The sequence below is a fragment of the Bos indicus genome, chromosome 15 (assembly GCF_029378745.1).
Source record: "Bos indicus isolate NIAB-ARS_2022 breed Sahiwal x Tharparkar chromosome 15, NIAB-ARS_B.indTharparkar_mat_pri_1.0, whole genome shotgun sequence".
Classification (NCBI taxonomy): Eukaryota; Metazoa; Chordata; class Mammalia; order Artiodactyla; family Bovidae; genus Bos; species Bos indicus.
Window position 1 is genome coordinate 79,199,015 of NC_091774.1, and position 17,201 is coordinate 79,216,215.

At 40.0% G+C, this 17,201-nt stretch overlaps 1 protein-coding gene and 1 pseudogene across 1 annotated transcript; both read right to left on the reverse strand.

The window, feature by feature from the left end:
* Nucleotides 1-461: 461 nt before the first annotated feature.
* LOC109569083 (olfactory receptor 10AG1-like) lies at nucleotides 462-1,427 on the reverse strand. The gene has a single exon (XM_019974403.2). It carries the CDS (start codon nucleotides 1,425-1,427, stop codon nucleotides 462-464), a length of 966 nt encoding a protein of 321 aa, XP_019829962.2.
* A 14,159-nt stretch (nucleotides 1,428-15,586) lies between these two features.
* Nucleotides 15,587-16,573, reverse strand: LOC109569084 (olfactory receptor 5F1-like; annotated as a pseudogene).
* Nucleotides 16,574-17,201: the final 628 nt, after the last annotated feature.

A 17,201-nucleotide genomic window follows, 5' to 3' on the forward strand; every position in this document is an offset into this window, starting at 1 on the left:
AAAAAAAGGGAAAATGACATACTTTCAATTATAGCACATCCTGAATATCATACCTTCTTGTTTATTTAGACACCTCTACATATTAGTTTTGGAGAAGGAAATGGCAACCCAGTCCAGTGTTCTTGCCTGGAGAATACCAGGGACAGGGGAACCTGGTGAGCTGCCGTGTCTGGGGTCACACAGAGTTGGACACAGCTGAAGTGACGCAGCAGCAGCAGCACATATTAGTTTACAGTAAGGAGAAAACTGATCTTTAAAAGTAAAACATTGCTAAGTAAATGAACACAATTGACATAAACTTGAGGACATAACTCTCTACTAAAAGGAAATTACAGTATGAGCTGTATTTAAAAATTTAGGACAATATTAAACAGTAAATTTCAATCAAGTCAGTGAACAAATTACATACATAAATGCAGCATAATTTCTGTATTATTTCAAATGTCTCATAATCCTGATAATTAGGGAAGAAATTTTCTCATTGCCTTTCTAACGTCTTTGTTCCGCAGACTATATATGATAGGATTGACCATTGGAGTCAAAATGGTGTAGAAAAGAGATATCATTTTGTCTATTCCTTCATGCTGGTTCGATTTAGGCTTTAAGTAGGTGACAGTGGCTGATCCGTAGAATAAAAGTACAACAGTGATGTGGGAAGAGCAAGTGGAGAAAGCTTTGGTCCATCCTGTGTTTGCTGGCAACTTCAGGATGGTGGAGATAATTCTGATGTAGAATCCAAGTATCAGCAAAAAGGGAACAGTGACAAACAATATACCAAATATATAGACCACCATCTCATTCACAAAGATGTCTCCACAAGCCAGTTTTAATAATGGTGGAATGTCACAGAAGAAATGATTGATTGTGTTGGAGCCACAGAAAGGCAGAGAGAAAATCTGGCATGTTTGGCCTATCTGGACTGGAACAGCACTGATCCAGGAGGCAACCACCAGCCTGATGCGGACCTCAGGGCACATGACCAGGGGATAGTGCAGAGGGTCACAGATGGCCACACAGCGGTCATAGGCCATCACAGCCAGGAGGAAGCACTCAGTGGTTCCAAGGATAAGGAAGAAGCACATTTGTGTAGCACAAGTAAAAAGAGAAATGGTTCCTTTTTGGGTCCAAAGGTCCATGAGCATCCTGGGAAGAGTGATGGATACATAACAGATTTCTAGGAAGGAAAAATTGCCGAGGAAAAAATACATGGGCGTCTGAAGAGTGGCATCTACTCTGGTTATTAGAATTATGATGCCATTCCCCAACAGAATAATCACGTAGATGACTAAGAATATCCCAAAAAGAAACCATTGAAATTGGGGAATATCAGTGAAGCCCAAGAGGACAAATTCCATCATGATAGTGAGATTTGTTTCTGTAATTTTCAAATGATCTTCTCTCTCTAAATTTACATTTCTTGAATGCATTTTCTTTTTGTACAATTGGACTAGGACATGGGCTTTAGTTTTAATCAGTTCTCAGTTACTTTCTTACACACTTGTGTTCTGTGATTTGGGGAGGTTTGATTTGAAATCAGGAGCTATAAACTCATCTGCAGGAAAAAAATCTTAAATGATTTATAATGTTACATCTACATTCTAATAAAATCTATATGTCTCATAATTTTAATTTAAATTATGCTATGAGAATGGAGAAAGCAGATAAACTACTTCTTACAGTCAAAACATCAATTAATTGTTTAAATTCCATGATTTTTATTCCCCAATCAATCTCATCTATAATATAATATCTGGTCTAAAACATCTAACACAATGTGCTATTGACTATTTATATATCCTTTTTACCCTTAACATTATATCTAATAACTCATTTTATAAAGATATGGCATAAAGATCTGCCCTAATTTACTGCTCCATAAATGCTTCTGAATTAACTTAAAAGTAGAAATTATTATCAGAAGTGGTTATTTTCTAAGGAGTGAGAAAGTTAAAACTGTAAGAATGTAAGAGACAAAGCTTTTATATTCAAGATCATAAGGTTCCACCGATTAGAATTCCAAATTACTGAATCAAAATACATCTCATTGCTTAAAAACACAACTTTTTGACATTTAACTATTTTTAACTGTAGTAATTTTGGTGCAGAAGGAAATAGCAACCTACTCCACTATTCTTGCCTGGAGAATCCCAGGGATGGAGGAGCCTGGTGGGCTGCCATGTATGGGGTCGCACAGAGTCGAACAAGACTGAAGCCTCTTAGCAGCAGCAGCAGCAGTAATTTAAGATATTTAAATACTCTTCCGCCAAAATTAGTACATCATGAGAAATGCTGAGCTGGAAGAACTACAAGATGGAATCAAGATTGCAGGGAGAAATATCAATAACCTCAGATATGCAGATGACACCACCCTTATGGCAGAAAGTGAAGAGGAACTAAAAAGCCTCTTGATGAAAGTCAAAGTGGAGAGTGAAAAAGTTGGCTTAAAGCTCAACATTCAGAAAACTAAGATCCCTGTGGCGGATTCATTTCAATATTTGGCAAAACTAATACAATATTGTAAAGTTTAAAAATAAAATAAAATTTAAAAATTAAAAAAAAAAGAAAAAGAAAACTAAGATCATGGCATCTGGTCCCATCACTTCATGGGAAATAGATGGGGAAACAGTGGAAACAGTGTCAGGCTTTATTTTTTTGGGCTCCAAAATCACTGCAGATGGTGATTGCAGCCATGAAATTAAAAGACGCTTACTTCTTGGAAGAAAAGTTATGACCAACCAAGATAGCATATTCAAAAGCAGAGACATTACTTTGCCAACAAAGGTCCGTCTAGTCAAGGCTATGGTTTTTCCAGTGGTCATGTATGGATGTGAGAGTTGGACTGTGAAGAAAGCTGAGCACCGAAGAATTGATGCTTTTGAACTGTGGTATTGGAGAAGACTCTTGAGAGTCCCTTGGATTGCAAGGAGATCCAACCAGTCCATTCTGAAGGAGATCAGCCCTGGGATTTCTTTGGAAGGAATGATGCTAAAGCTTAAACTCCAGTACTTTGGCCACCTCATGCAAAGAGTTGACTCATTGGAAAAGAATCTGATGCTGGGAGGGTTTGGGGGCAGGAGGAAAAGGGGACGACAGAGGATGAGATGGCTGGATGGCATCCCTGACTCAATGGACATGAGTCTGAGTGAACTCTGGGAGTTGGTGATGGACAGGAAGGCCTAGCATGTTGCAATTCATGGGTTGGCAAAGAGTCAGACACGACTGAGCAACTGAACTGAATTGAACTGAAGGAAAAGAAAGATCAATACATATAAAAGTTTCACAAATGTGGTCAGATATTGTGTCCAATTCCTTCCTGGTTTGTGGTCTGATTTGATTGCGTAACATAAACAATAATAAAAATCAACCAAAAGGTTAAGTTAAATATTCTTTTTCAGGAAATTATAATTCGGATGTGAAAAAATGCTTCATATATTCTCTTATAGAGGGAAGTGCTCAGATATTCAGTTCTGTCCAACTCTTTGCGACCCTGTAGCCTGGCAGGCTCCTCTGTTCATGGGATTCTCCAGGCAAGAATACTGGAGTGGGTCGCCATACCCTCATCCAAAGGATCTTCCTGACCCGGGGATCGAACCCGTGTTTCTTATGTCTCCTGCACTGGCAGGCAAATTCTTTACCACTAGTGCCACTCAGGATGCTCTATAGAAGGAAATTCACTAATAAAATGTGATTCTTTCTCATTGAAAGTATTTTAGTTGTAATGGCAACATTTTCTTTATTGTCAGTTTAGCAAAATATGTTTGATTAATTTGAATGCAATATAGCATTCTTTGATTACAGTTTTCTTAATAGATTATTTCTAGAAATGAATAATATTAATGTTAGTATTATGTTAGCAATAGACACATTGCTGCTGCTGCTACTGCTGCTGCTAAGTCCCTTCAGCCTTGTCTGACTCTGTGCAACCCCATAGGCAACCCACCAGGCTCCCCCGTCCCTGGGATTCTCCAGGCAAGAACACTGGAGTGGGTTGCCATTTCCTTCTCCAATCCAATGCATGAAAGTGAAAAGTTAAAGTGAAATCGATCAGTTGTGTCCGACTCTTAGTGACCCCATGGACTGCAGCCTACCAGGGTCCTCCATCAATGGGATTTTCCAGGCAAGAGTACTGGAGTGGGGTGCCATTGCCTTCTCCGGGGGCAAAGATAAGGCAGGAAGAAATGTGTCATAAAGATAAAAACTGGAAGACTTGAGAAGATAGCAAGCTGGACCATCTTTATGAATCCTCCCCTCCTGTGAATGAGAACACGCAGGCAGGAGGCAGGGCAAAGCCAGACCCCTGTGTCAAGACCTGGGATGACAGGCCTCTCGGAGCTGGAGAAGGTGATGGTCTTCAGATCCTTCTTCTCTATTGTGGCCTGGACAGACTTCATGGCGTCTTTTGTTTGTAGCATGCTCACGTTCCAGAATTGACACATTAGAAGCATATATTTCAAATGCTTCAAACACATTATTTAACTTTTTAATGCAGAAAGTAATAAATCTAACTTAAATAAGGATATCTTAAAGAATACATAGGTGTTCAATCCATATATACTCATGATTTTAGTTGTTTGGAATGTGTGTTAGTCATTCAGTCATGTCAGACTCTTTGTGATACCATGAAGGATAGCTTACCTACTCTGTGAAATTTTCCAGGGAAAAATACTGAAATGGGTAGTTATTCCCTTTTCCAGGGGATCTTCCCAATGCAGGGATCAAATATGGTTCTCCTGCATTGCAGACAGACTCTTTATTATCTGAGCCACAAGGGAAAGCCCATAGTTGTTTGATATTATTTATTAAATCTTGATCCTGAAATTTAGAAACTATCTTGAATTAAAATAGAATATTAATACATAATAGTTTATATTTACCTTTTTCAAATTTTTCTGGTTACTTTATTCCTCTTGATGAATTTTTAAAATATATTTTAAAATGTTACACTGTTTAAGATCTGTAAGATTTTTAAACAGGGACTTAACTTGCTTTTATAAAGCAAGGCTCTTTATAGAGGAAATCCTCACTTCCTCAAGGGAATATTTCTTTTCCCTCTATACATCTAAATTGCTAGTTAAATGCTCCTGTTGCCAATTAAGTTGGTGTGTTTTTGCAAACAGTTCTTCCATGGCAGACCAGACTTTCCTTCAGGCCTTCCACAGGTATAATTTCATGCCTTCTCCATTTACTAAATGCAGTCAGCAGGTAAAGATGTCCTAGAAGAAGCAACACTTTGAATGGTCCAACAGTACTTGCAGGAAAATGTTCAAATTCTTTATCAACTGATTTCTTACCTGTGTTATTTTATTCTCTATAATTCCTCTGAATAGTCTTTTTTCGAAAACAATGCATAATTATCATCTGAACATGCTCTACTTATTCTCTCACCTTTAAGCGAAACTAAGGTTATTTTATTCAAAGTATGATTATCTCTCAGACACCTTGGGAATCCCTGAATATACAGCTCATTAATGAAATCTATAAACAAAGATTAAGAACAATTATATTTGAAGTTTTTTTTTTTTAAGGTGGATCATTTTTAAAGTCTTATTAAATTTGTTTCAATATTGCTTCTGTTTCATGTTTTTTGGTTTTTTGACCAGGGATGAACCCTGTGTCCCCTGCACTTGAAGGTGAAGTCTTAACCACTGGACTGCCAGGGAAGTCCCAAGAACAACAATTATTTATAAAATTTTCTAAATTAAACTCTCCTCTTTCTTGTTGAAATATTTAGTAATTTACATTTCTAAGTTTCAACCCACATGCATATATTTTGTGGAGAGAAGCCCTTCAAGCGTGAATCTAATATTTACAGACTAAGTTTTGCTATTGTTCCTGTAACAGAGTCATTTTCCAGGCCTGGATTTCTGCTCATCTACACTGTATTAGGAGACGATTTCTTCGAATTTCAAGCCTCAGTGTTTTTCCTTAGTCAGGAGGTTATACTCCCTTGCAATTATTTTACCACACTTCTATTGGGGATGTTGCTGCTGCTGCTGCTAAGTCGCTTCAGTCATGTCCGACTCTGTGCGACCCCAGAGATGACAGCCCACCAGGCTCCCCCGTCCCTGGGATTCTCCAGGCAAGAACACTGGAGTGGGTTGCCATTTCCTTCTCCAATTCATGAAAGTGAAAAGTGAAAGTGAAGTCGCTCAGTCGTGTCCGACTCTTAGCGACCCCGTGGACTGCAGCCTACCAGGCTCCTCCGTCCATGGGATTTTCCAGACAAGAGTACTGGAGTGGGGTGCCATTGCCTTCTCCAATTGGGGATGTTAGGTAGTTTCAAATAGTACCTAACAGTGACGTCTATCGGCTGGATCCCACTTTCACTGCCAAAAATGTAGAAATAGACTGTAAGTAAAAGAATAAAGTCTACGTTTTCTGAGTCTAAATCATGTGCCCCGCCCAACCCCACAGGTTTTAGGGCAAACACTTACCACACAGCATACGGCAGCAGGAACCTTATGACCGTGTTATACACGGGATTTTGACCAGGAACCCTGTGCCTGAAACCACGCTATTCCTAGGAAAAGGATCCCTATATGCCCGGTGTGCACACACTGAGAACTTGAGAATCATACCAGGCTCTGACACGAGCTCCCTGCAGCCAGAAAAGAGAAGATGCGTCTTCCATCCCGCCAACCTCGCCCCCTGTACACACACACACCTCTCATCGCTGGGAGGAATTCCTACAAAAATCTCCTTCCTGAAGCTGGAAAATATTCTTATTACCAACAAAAGCTGAATGGTTTGGGAGAATGGCATTGAAACATGTGTATCATCACATGTGAGACGGATCGCCAGTCCAGGTTGATGCATGAGACAGGGTGCTCAGGGCTGGTGCACTGGGATGACCCTGAGGGATGGGATGGGGAGGGAGGTTCAGAATGGGGAACACATGCACACCCATGGTGGATTCATGTCAATGTATGGCAAAGCCAATACAATATTGTAAAGTAATTAGCCTCCAAAAATAAAATAATAAATTAACAAAATAAATGTAATCCACACACACACACACACAAGCTGTATTTGTTAATGGAAGTTTATGGATGAAGCAGGGAAACAAGATAAACTACATACAGTACAAGCAAATGTCTGATTCATTTTTTCCCATCTTACTGCTGCTTAAATAGGAAATGCTTTCCTATTTCAAAAGTGTTCTTTGAGAGCTGTGTTTACTTCTGATTTTGACAGATTTGCTTTATACTCAGAACAGACTCTAGGAGGTGCGAGTGCTAAAGACGCCACCTGCCAGTGCAGGGGACACGAGACACAGGGTTCAATCCCTGGGTTGGAAAGATGCCCTGGAGGAGGGCATGGAAACCCACTCCAGTTTTATTGCCTGAGAAATCTCGGACGTAGGAACCTGGAGAGCTGTAACCCATAGGGTCGCAAATAATCCAACGTGACTGAAGCAATTTAGAACACACACATGCACACACACACACCCCATGCTGAACATACTTGCACGATGACCTCTTTAATATCTAATATATAAATATGTTTTTTTTATACCTCGCTTCCCTGGTGGCTCAGACGGTAAAGCGTCTGCCTGCAATGCGGGAGACCCGGGTTCAATCCCTGGGTCTAGAAGATCCCCTGGAGGAGGAAATGGCAACCCACTCCAGTACTCTTGCCTGGAAAATTCCACGGACTGAGGATCCTGGTGGGCTACAGTCCATGAGATCTCAAAGATTCGGACATGACTAAGTGACTTCACTTTCTTTCTTTCTTCTTTATTCCCTATCTCATTTTTTTCTTCTCTCCATTTTTGCACATGCAAAAATATTTATTAACAATTTATTATATGGAAATTATCTCACTTTTTCATTTCTTTTACTTTCAATCACTTTTAATCTCTACATTCAAAACGCAGTTCAATGTGGCAGGTATTGAACATATAGCTTTTTTAAATCTTTATGTTTACCTTTCACTTGGACTGCTTAGTCCATATTTGTTTAACATTTTTTTATTATAAATTCCTATTTGTTTCCATTTATTCTTTTGTTTTGCTGCTCTTCTGCCAATTTTGGAATTAATTATTTTATATTTTACATTTGATATATTGCTCTGACTTTTTATTATTATTTCAATGATTGCTTCGGCATTTACAATTTAAAATGCGCAAGATATCAATGTTTGCCTACAGTTAAAATTGTTCCACTTTGATTTTTGCTTACAACTTTCCACATTCCACTTCATATCTCACATCAAGCACGTCACACCTGACATTTCACAAACATCATAATCTTGTAACAGTGTTCTGCCAGTTCCTCAGATTGCATTCTTTGTGTTATTGATGTCATATATTATACTTGTATTTATATTATAATCCCAAATTATCTGTCAATATTTTAGCTTTAAGTCATCATTTGTCTAACAGATCAGGATTCCTATTGCATCTCCCTGAAATCCTCTGTCTAGCTCCTCTGTGAAGTACCCAGATAATAGTATTTCATACTTATTTCCTGGGTTTTTCAGATGCTGAAGAAGTCAAGTGTTAGTTGTTCGGTCATGTCCTACTCTTTGGGACTGTAGCCCACGAGGCTCCTCTGTCCATGGGATTTTCCAGGCAAGAACACTGGAGTGAGTTTCCATTCCCTTTTCCAGGGAATCTTCCTGACCCAAGGATCAAACCCAGGTCTCCTGCTGTACAGTCAGATTCTTTACCATCTGAGCCACCAGGGAAGTCCTCAAATGTTAGTGACCACTACCAAGTGGAAGAAATTAACTGCTTGATTTCCAGACCTACTGACACCTAATGATTGATAATGTTAGCTGCTCTGCTCCCTCAGAATCAATCAAATACATAATTGTACATGAGCTGATCATGTATACTGGGATCCCTCCCTCATCTGGTCTTTAAACATGTTTTGTTAAAATGTTTGTCGGAGTTCCAAATGCTTTTGGAGTATGAGGCACCTGTTCTTTCATGGCCCTGAAGTCAAGCTTTCTCTGCTCCAAACTGGGATGTTTCAGCTGTGTTTGGCTTCACTGTGCATCAGGGACACAACCTTGCATCCTGTAACCGTCTCACGATGGTGTGATAGATTTTACTCTTATTCATTCTAAAGGGGCTCACTGTAATACATACATTCGTGATTTCCAACAAGTTTGAAAATTATTCTGTCACTATAATTAGTGCTTTACACTTGGCCTTCAGTTATTCATATTTTAGACAATTTTAGACAATCCGCCTGTTCCTGAGGCTGTGACTTTTTTTATATCATTTTTTAAATACTCTTGATGGGTTTTATTTTTTCCAGAATTTGAATTCAAGTTCACTGACATTTTTTTGACTGTGTCCAAATTACTGTAAATCTAATCCTATTAATTTTTCATTTTACTTACTTTTTGCTTATGTTTCATTTCCTTTCTTTTTACCTATCACTCTAGAATTTCAGTGTGCTTTTTACAGGTTTTATGTATTTGTTGAAACTCTCTGTGTGTGAAAGTAAAAGTCATGCAGTCGTGTCTGACTCTTGTTACCTCATGGACTGCAGAATGCCAGGCTCCTCTGTCCATGGAACTCTCCAGGCCAGAACACTGGAGAGGGTAGCCGTTCCCTTCACCAGGGAATCTTCCCAAGACAGGGATCAAACCCAGATCTCCCTTTGCAGGATGATTCTTTACCAAATGAACCACCAGGGAAGCCCTGAAGCTCTGTATTTAACTCAAATTTTGTTTAGCTATATTTTATTTCAAGTCCTTGGCTATCCTATTAAGAGATTATGGGAGGCATTGCTAAATCCATCACTTGAGACATCTTGCAGTCATTTTCAATTGATTCTTTTTTTTTATTTTATGGACAGGAGGTTAGTCTTCCTGAGCTTTCCACATTCTAGGTAATTTAAATAGAGTTGGACATGACTGAGCAATTGAACTGAAGTGAACTGATGGTGCATGGAATGAAAACCAAGCGTCCTAGTCACGAGACCACCAGGGGCTAGAGTTAAAGCGGCTCTGACTCTTGCCCCTAGCTGAAAACAAGAATGTTTCAAGAAGAGAAAAACTGTAAAAAAAGGTGCAAATTTTACTATTAGAGATATAGCTCAGTGCATGGGAGATCACGCAGGAAAACAGTTTGTTTATCCAACTCAGAAGCAGGGCAGAGAGGCACCCCCAGAAAGAAAGGGTATGGGCATCATCTCTAATGAGGAGGAGTGCAGTACATCAGAAACTAGGCAGAGACACACACCCTGAAAGGAAGGAGGGGTGTTCTGAGTGAGGAAGAGTGCACTGTGGAGGTGTGTAAATCACACATATAGGACCGTCCTTCTGGGGCTTTTTTATCTTTGGCCTATTGTCTTGTTTCTTCCTTCAATCTGACTGGTCCCTGGATCCTCCTCAAGAGGAGTGCACATTTTTTTTTCTAAGATGGATCCCACCACAGAGGTGCCCACTTATTACAGGGTGGGGCCCCCTCCCTTTTCAAGAACTTCTTGCACATGTGCAGACAGGGACGTCTTCCTTGACCTCAGGAGTGGGCACCTACCTGTCTCTTGGCTTTAGCAGGGCTGTTTTTACCACTGGCTTTGTCCTTGGAGTATCGGGGTGAGAACAAAGGCTCAATTCTACTCCCCTTGACAACACCAGGTGTCTGGCCCAGAGGCCCACTGTCGCCCATTTCACGGATATACCCAGATGTTGACTGTTCTGGTTGGGAGGCAACTCCTATGACTCTGAGCTATGCTTTATCTCTAGTATCTCCATTCCTTCTGCAACCATATGGTAGTCATTTTCTTAGAAGCCTCCTGCAACCTTCTCTGGGGTATGCATATCCCATTGTTCTCCCAGAGACTCTCAGGAAAATTTAATACAGGTCTATGGGTCGGTCCCCAGCCCCAGCCACCAACACACCTCCCTTACGTTTTGTGCCTCGGGGCAGATCTTAGGATCTTTTGTTGAGTTCTGATCTCTGCCCCGTCAGTTCAGTGATACATCTGTGCTATTCTCTCATTTCTATTTATCCACAGTTTGATCAGGAAATTGTCTCCAGGCATAAAACCGGCATGGTCATGAGACTGACACTGTGAATTTCCTTCCATAATGGACAGACTCAAGGTGCATTCTGTGGTCCCTGCCTCCTGATAGCCATACTTTCGATCAATACCTTCCAACTGAGTGTAGTTGGTCACGTCCGCTGCTACTAGTCCAGGCAGGGAAGTACGATAGGATGCCTATGATTATGTAAGTAAGAATCCACTACGGAAGCCTGTAACATCCATCTTGGTAGGAGGTTCTATTGCCCACGCTGCCTTAAAGAAGCAATCTGTCATATTAGTTGTTGCTTATGAGGAGGACCATGCAGCAAGGAGCAGAGAGCCTGTAGCCAGTATCTAGCCAGTAGTGACACCTTCAGTCTAACAACTGCAAGCAATTGAATTATGCCAACACAACTGGGTCTTTCTCCAGTTAATCCTCAGCTGATCCTACAACCCTGGATAATACCCTGATTGCAATCTTGTGAGACCCTTCACAGAATATGCAACTCAGTGATAAGACTCCTGGTCCACAGAACTTGGAAATAATTACTGTGTGTCTTTGTATATGTATCTGTGTCTGTCTGTGTTTAAACTAAAATTTTGATAATGTATTACGTGACAATAAAAAATTAATGTACATTTCAAGGTATCACAATCTTTTAACTCTGAAGTCTAATTCCTGAGTACAGTAATATCTAACCTTTTTCTCTTTTATCTTTATGGTTATGTAATAGGACCCTCTTGAGAAAGAAATTGCAACCCACCCCAGTGTTCTTGCCTGGAGAATCCCAGGGATGGGGAGCCTAGTGGGCTGCCGTCTATGGGGTCGCACAGAGTCGGACACGACTGAAGTGACTTATCAGCAATAGGACTCTCAAAATTAAAACTCCTTGATGAGTGATTCTGTTTCCCATGTCTCCCCGACTGTGTTCTCCTATCATTGCTGAGAAATAAAATTTGCATTATTTGTTAATATGCATTCTTTGTTGCTGATTCATGTGCATGGCCTTCTCATTGCTTCTCTTAGGGGAAACACACTGACTGCAACTGCCCACCCTGACTAGAAATCTTAGTACATATTTGCATGAATTATTTTACCAGGAAGTCCTGGTAAGAAACTAACAAGACACCATCAACAATCTGGGAAAAGTCAGATTTTCCACAATCTGGGAAAAGTCAAATAGAGACTCCATGTGTCCTACCATGTCCCAGAAGCCTTCTCGTTGACATCCACCTTGGCTGAGCAATGCGTGCATCACCAGGAAGGACCTGAGTCAGAATGATCAGCCAAAGACAACCTGGAAATCAATTCCACCAACATAAAACCCTAGATTGTGAGTCACGAGGCAGGGTGGTCCTCCCGGGCTCCCTCACCATCCAGGCGTCTGCCTGGGCATTCCTTCCCAATAAAGTCTCTTGCTTGGTCAGCAAGTGACAATTGGACAATTCATTTCTGAGTGTTAGACGAGAGTCCCTTTTTGAGCTCTGGAAGGAGTTCCCCTTCCTGCAACTTTCCTACTCCTTCCTCCTGACTTGACCACAGAAACCCAAAGCCATAAAGTCAGCAAAGCAAGAATTATCAAAGGAGGAGAATTTTGACCAGGACCAGAGAACCAAAATAAATGGCTGAAGAAAATGTCATGGAAACAGCTGGCCTCGAGAGAACAATCAACCATATGTGACAATTACGGTTCGGTCACAGTCATGTCTGACTCTGCGACCCCATGGACTGCAGCACGTCAGGCGCCCCTGTCCTTCCCTGTTTCCCTGAGTTTACTCAAACTCGTGACAATCGAGTGATGCCGTCCAACCATCTCGTCCTCTGTCACCCCTCCTCTCCTGCCCTCAGTCTTTCCCAGCATCAAGGTCTTTTACAATGCGTCAGCTCTTCACATCAGGCTGAGTATTGGAGCTTCAGCTTCAGCATCAGTCCTTCCAGTGAATATTCAGGGTCAGCTGCTTTCTAAATAAAGTCGTTTTCCTTGCCTCAACACCTTGTCTCTCAGATTCATTCATTGGCCTGTCGTGTGGAAAGCAGAGCGAACTCGGACTCAGTAACAAGAGGACATCTCCTAGAATTCCACTCCTCCCTATTTTGGCTGCAAAACCACAAAATGACACCAGAAGCCATGGAAGTCATCAGTGGAAAAATAGCAGAGCCACCTGTCCCTGAATGACTGTTTACAATGAAGCTTCACCTTAAATTGGGATGTGTGTGCATGTTTATCACTCAGTAGCATCCAACTCTTTGCAAATACTCTGCTTTAGAACACTCAGATCTTAAAAATACAGGAGTTTCCTATCTTTATCAGAGTTTAACCAAGTTAGCACAGATGCACTACTTTTTTTTCTGCTCTCCTTCTGCATAAATTATCTAAGAACATTCTTCACACTCATCTCCCACATTCCACATAGCCATTGCACTAACATGTGAATGCACTCACCTGGCCACAGGTGACTGAGTCCACAGTGCCTGTTATACAAAGAGGGTTCACGCAAACTATTTATTGCAGCTATTTAAGAACCAAGAGAAAGTATTTATCTCTTTTTTTCTGTAGTTGTATTTTTTTTTTTTGACTGGGAATTGTTTTCCATATCTTCCTCACTATTGACTGGAGAAAATTTAAAGTCAGAAATCAGGGAGATAGAGGATAATCAAACAGATGTATAAAAAGTATGTATGCATTTTTCATCTTTCTATTTTCCTTTACCCATGAGTTAATGACTGACACACACAATGCAACCATGACTAACAAATTGTGTTTTTACATCTTATTTGTTTTATAACAAAGGGAAACATGATAACGCAATTTCAGGAGATTTAACACTTTGAGCCCGATTCACAAATTCAGAGTTTTAGACATAGCAATGTGTCTACAGAAGGGCTAGTATCACAAAGTTTAAAGAGAACGCTAACATAAGTACACATCAATTTCCCATCCAAGGTAGTAAATTATATTTCAGGTTAGCAAAAAATGACCACATTTCTGTTTTCTAGTGCCACACTTTCCATTTGACCTACATCCCATATAGTTTCAATAAAGCTATTTGTTTTAAAATTATTTCTATAAGGCTACAGATTGGCAACAAAGCTATCTAGTGGCAATAAATTATATATTTTCAACCTACTCCTGTATTCTTGCCTGAAGAATCCCTTGGAGAGAGGAGCCTGATGGGCTACAGTGCATGGGGTGTCAAAGAATTGGGTGAAACTTCAACTTAGATAGCATATTCAAAAGCAGAGACATTGATTTGCCAAGTCAAGGCTATGGTTTTTCCAGTAGTCATTTATGGATGTGAGAGTTGGACTGTGAAGAAAGCTGAGTGCCGAAGAATTGATGCTTTTGAACTGTGATGTTGGAGAAGACTCTTGAGAGTCCCTTGGACTGCAAAGAGATCCAACCAGTCCATTCTAAAGGAGATCAGTCCTGGGTGTTCCTTGGAAGAAATGATGCTGAAGCTGAAACTCCAGTACTTTGGCCACCTCATGCGAAGAGTTGACTCATTGGAAAAGACTCTGATGCTGGGAGGGATTGGGGGCAGGAGGAGAAGGGGATGACAGAGGATGAGATGGCTGGATCGCATCACTGACTCGATGGACGTAAGTCTGGGTGAACTCCGGGAGTTGGTGATGGACAGGGAGGCCTGGTGTGCTGCGATTCATGGGGTTGCAAAGGTTCGGACACGACTGAGTGACTGAACTGAACTGAAGCAACTAACGCTACCACCACTACTACATATTTGCAGTGAAGTTATGTGCACATTACTCTATACAGCTTACATATTTTCACATAAATTCAGCTACTTTATATTGGAGTTTTTATTCTTCTACACTTAGCCATTTGAATTTTACCTTCTTGACAGGATACTGTTTATTTTCCTTTGAAACGTGATTAGCTGAGTATGTGTGCATGTGTCTTTGTGTTTATGTACTAATGTCATCTGGAACAGAGTAAGTGAGAGAAGGGTAGGGAACTTTTGAGAAGAAAACAAAGAATAGAAGAAAAACTATCATAAATTTGTGCGTTCAAGTCAGACAGCAGTTTTTTAAATAATACTCTTTTACACCAATTCATATTTTTTTTCTTTAACAGATATGTGTGTTTTTCCAGGGATAAAGGAAATGATAGTTGGCGTGTTTACTGTTGCTATTAAAAGTATAATCCTGAATTTAGACTTAAGCAACTCTGCAGGAAATAATTCCACAAATAAAACTGGAATCTATTTTAAAGTTTAAAAAGTTTGATATATGTTGTATATAACACTCTGTCACAAACTATATATAGTGAAAAAACATGCATCAGGAAAAAATAAATTGACAGTTGCAAATACTCTACATGGCTAGTTTCATGTGATATTGTTGATTTTGACTCTAAACACTGAATTGCTTATTTTCATAACCCAAATTTCTTTACAAGTTACCCCTATTTCTGAGAACCCAAAAGAAATATAGAATGATTAGATGACACTTCCATAGTTTTATATATAACTTTGGTAACTTTGCTTATATCTAATTGGATACATGTATGTGAATATGAATGGATTTGATTAATTAGAAAATATTCTAATGAAAAACTAATTTGAGTCTAGCTTTTCAAATTTCAACATATTCTGTTTAATGCAGAAAATTCACCAAAAAATCCCAGAAGTGAAGGGACTATTTTCCTAGTAATTACATTCCATAAATCTGTCTTTACTTCCTTATTCCTGAGGCTGTAGATCAAAGGATTCAACATGGGGATGACCACTGTGTAGAACACAGAAGCCACTTTGTCCTGAGTGCCTGGAGGAGTAGCTGGAGGAAGGTCTGAAATAAGTGTAGATGGAGGTGGAATAGAACAGGATGATGGCTGTCAGGTGAGACGCACATGTGGAAAACGCTTTGTGCCTCCTCTCCCCTGAATGCATACGGAAGATGGAGAAGAGAATGTAGCAGTAGGAGGTGAGGGTCACCAGCAGAGTTCCAACCATATTCACACCAGCAAATGTGGAAAAGATGCTTTCATACAGGCGTGTGTCAGAACAGGAGCGCTTAAAAAGTGGGGGGCTGTCACAGAAAAAGTGATGGATGATATTGGAACTGCAGAATGGCAAGCTGCTTACATAACTGGTGTTCACCACAGAGTTCAACAGTCCTGCTGTAAAAGCCCTGCTGCCATTTTCAGGCAGACCGTCCTGGACATGATCAAGGAGTAAAGAAGAGGGTTGCATATGGCCACATAGCGGTCATAGGCCATTAACCCAAAAAGGATGCATTCAGTTGTGGCAAAAAGGATAAAGAAGTATATCTGCAGAAAGCAGCCAGCAAAGGAGATGGACTTCTTCTCTGATAATAGATCTACCAGCATCTTTGGGGTGATGGTGGATGAATAACAAACATCCACAAAGGACAGGTTAGCCAGGAAGAAGTACATGGGTGTGTGAAGTCGGGAATCAGCTCTGATTAAGAGGATCATCCCAGCATTCCCCACAACTGTCACAGTGTAAATCACAGAAAAAATGAAAAAGAGGACAAGCTGCTGCTCCCATGTGTCTGCTAAGCCCAACAGGATGAACTCCGTTAGCAGAGTATAATTTTTTCTGGCCATTTGTCACAGGTATAGTATGCTTAAATTTACACTAGGTGTCACAGGTATAGTATGCTTAAATTTGCATTAGGCCCAAAGTTTACAGGAAATAACACAAATATGAATGAGTTTTAGTGGTTGGCTTATAGAAAACATAATGCCTAGGATAATAGAGCATAGTAAATACTGAAACTGACATAATAGTTAAGTTAGTAGAAAAAATGAATAACTGTTGGAATTTATTAAGCAGTTGTATCACATTTGGGTTGAGGGATTAAAAAATGACTGGTCAAGGTCCACATATTTTATTTCAGATTAATTTTTTTTTTTTTTTTTGCAAATCCAGCATCTATGTTGTATTCTTTCTCTTCTAGCCCACATACAAAATATAGAATATAGATGTGTCCTTGCTGAAGTTTCTCCCATATCTTATGAACAGACACTTAATTTTAACTCAAATACATTTTTTTTTTCTCCTCAAGATCACTCTGTATGTTCTTCAACTTAATAATTCATGCATCACCACCTGGAAATTGCTTTTGTTTTCTCCAAGCAGCAAAAGCAGCCCGTTTCAAATAACCAAAATTTGGGCATGTATTATATTGTTTAGAAGAGGAGAGCAAGGCAACCCACTCCAGTATGCCTGCCT

Coding starts and splice junctions, on each gene's coding strand:
- LOC109569083 (XM_019974403.2), bottom strand. CDS start 1,427: ATGCATTCAAGAAATGTAAATTTAGAGAGAGAAGATCATTTGAAAATT.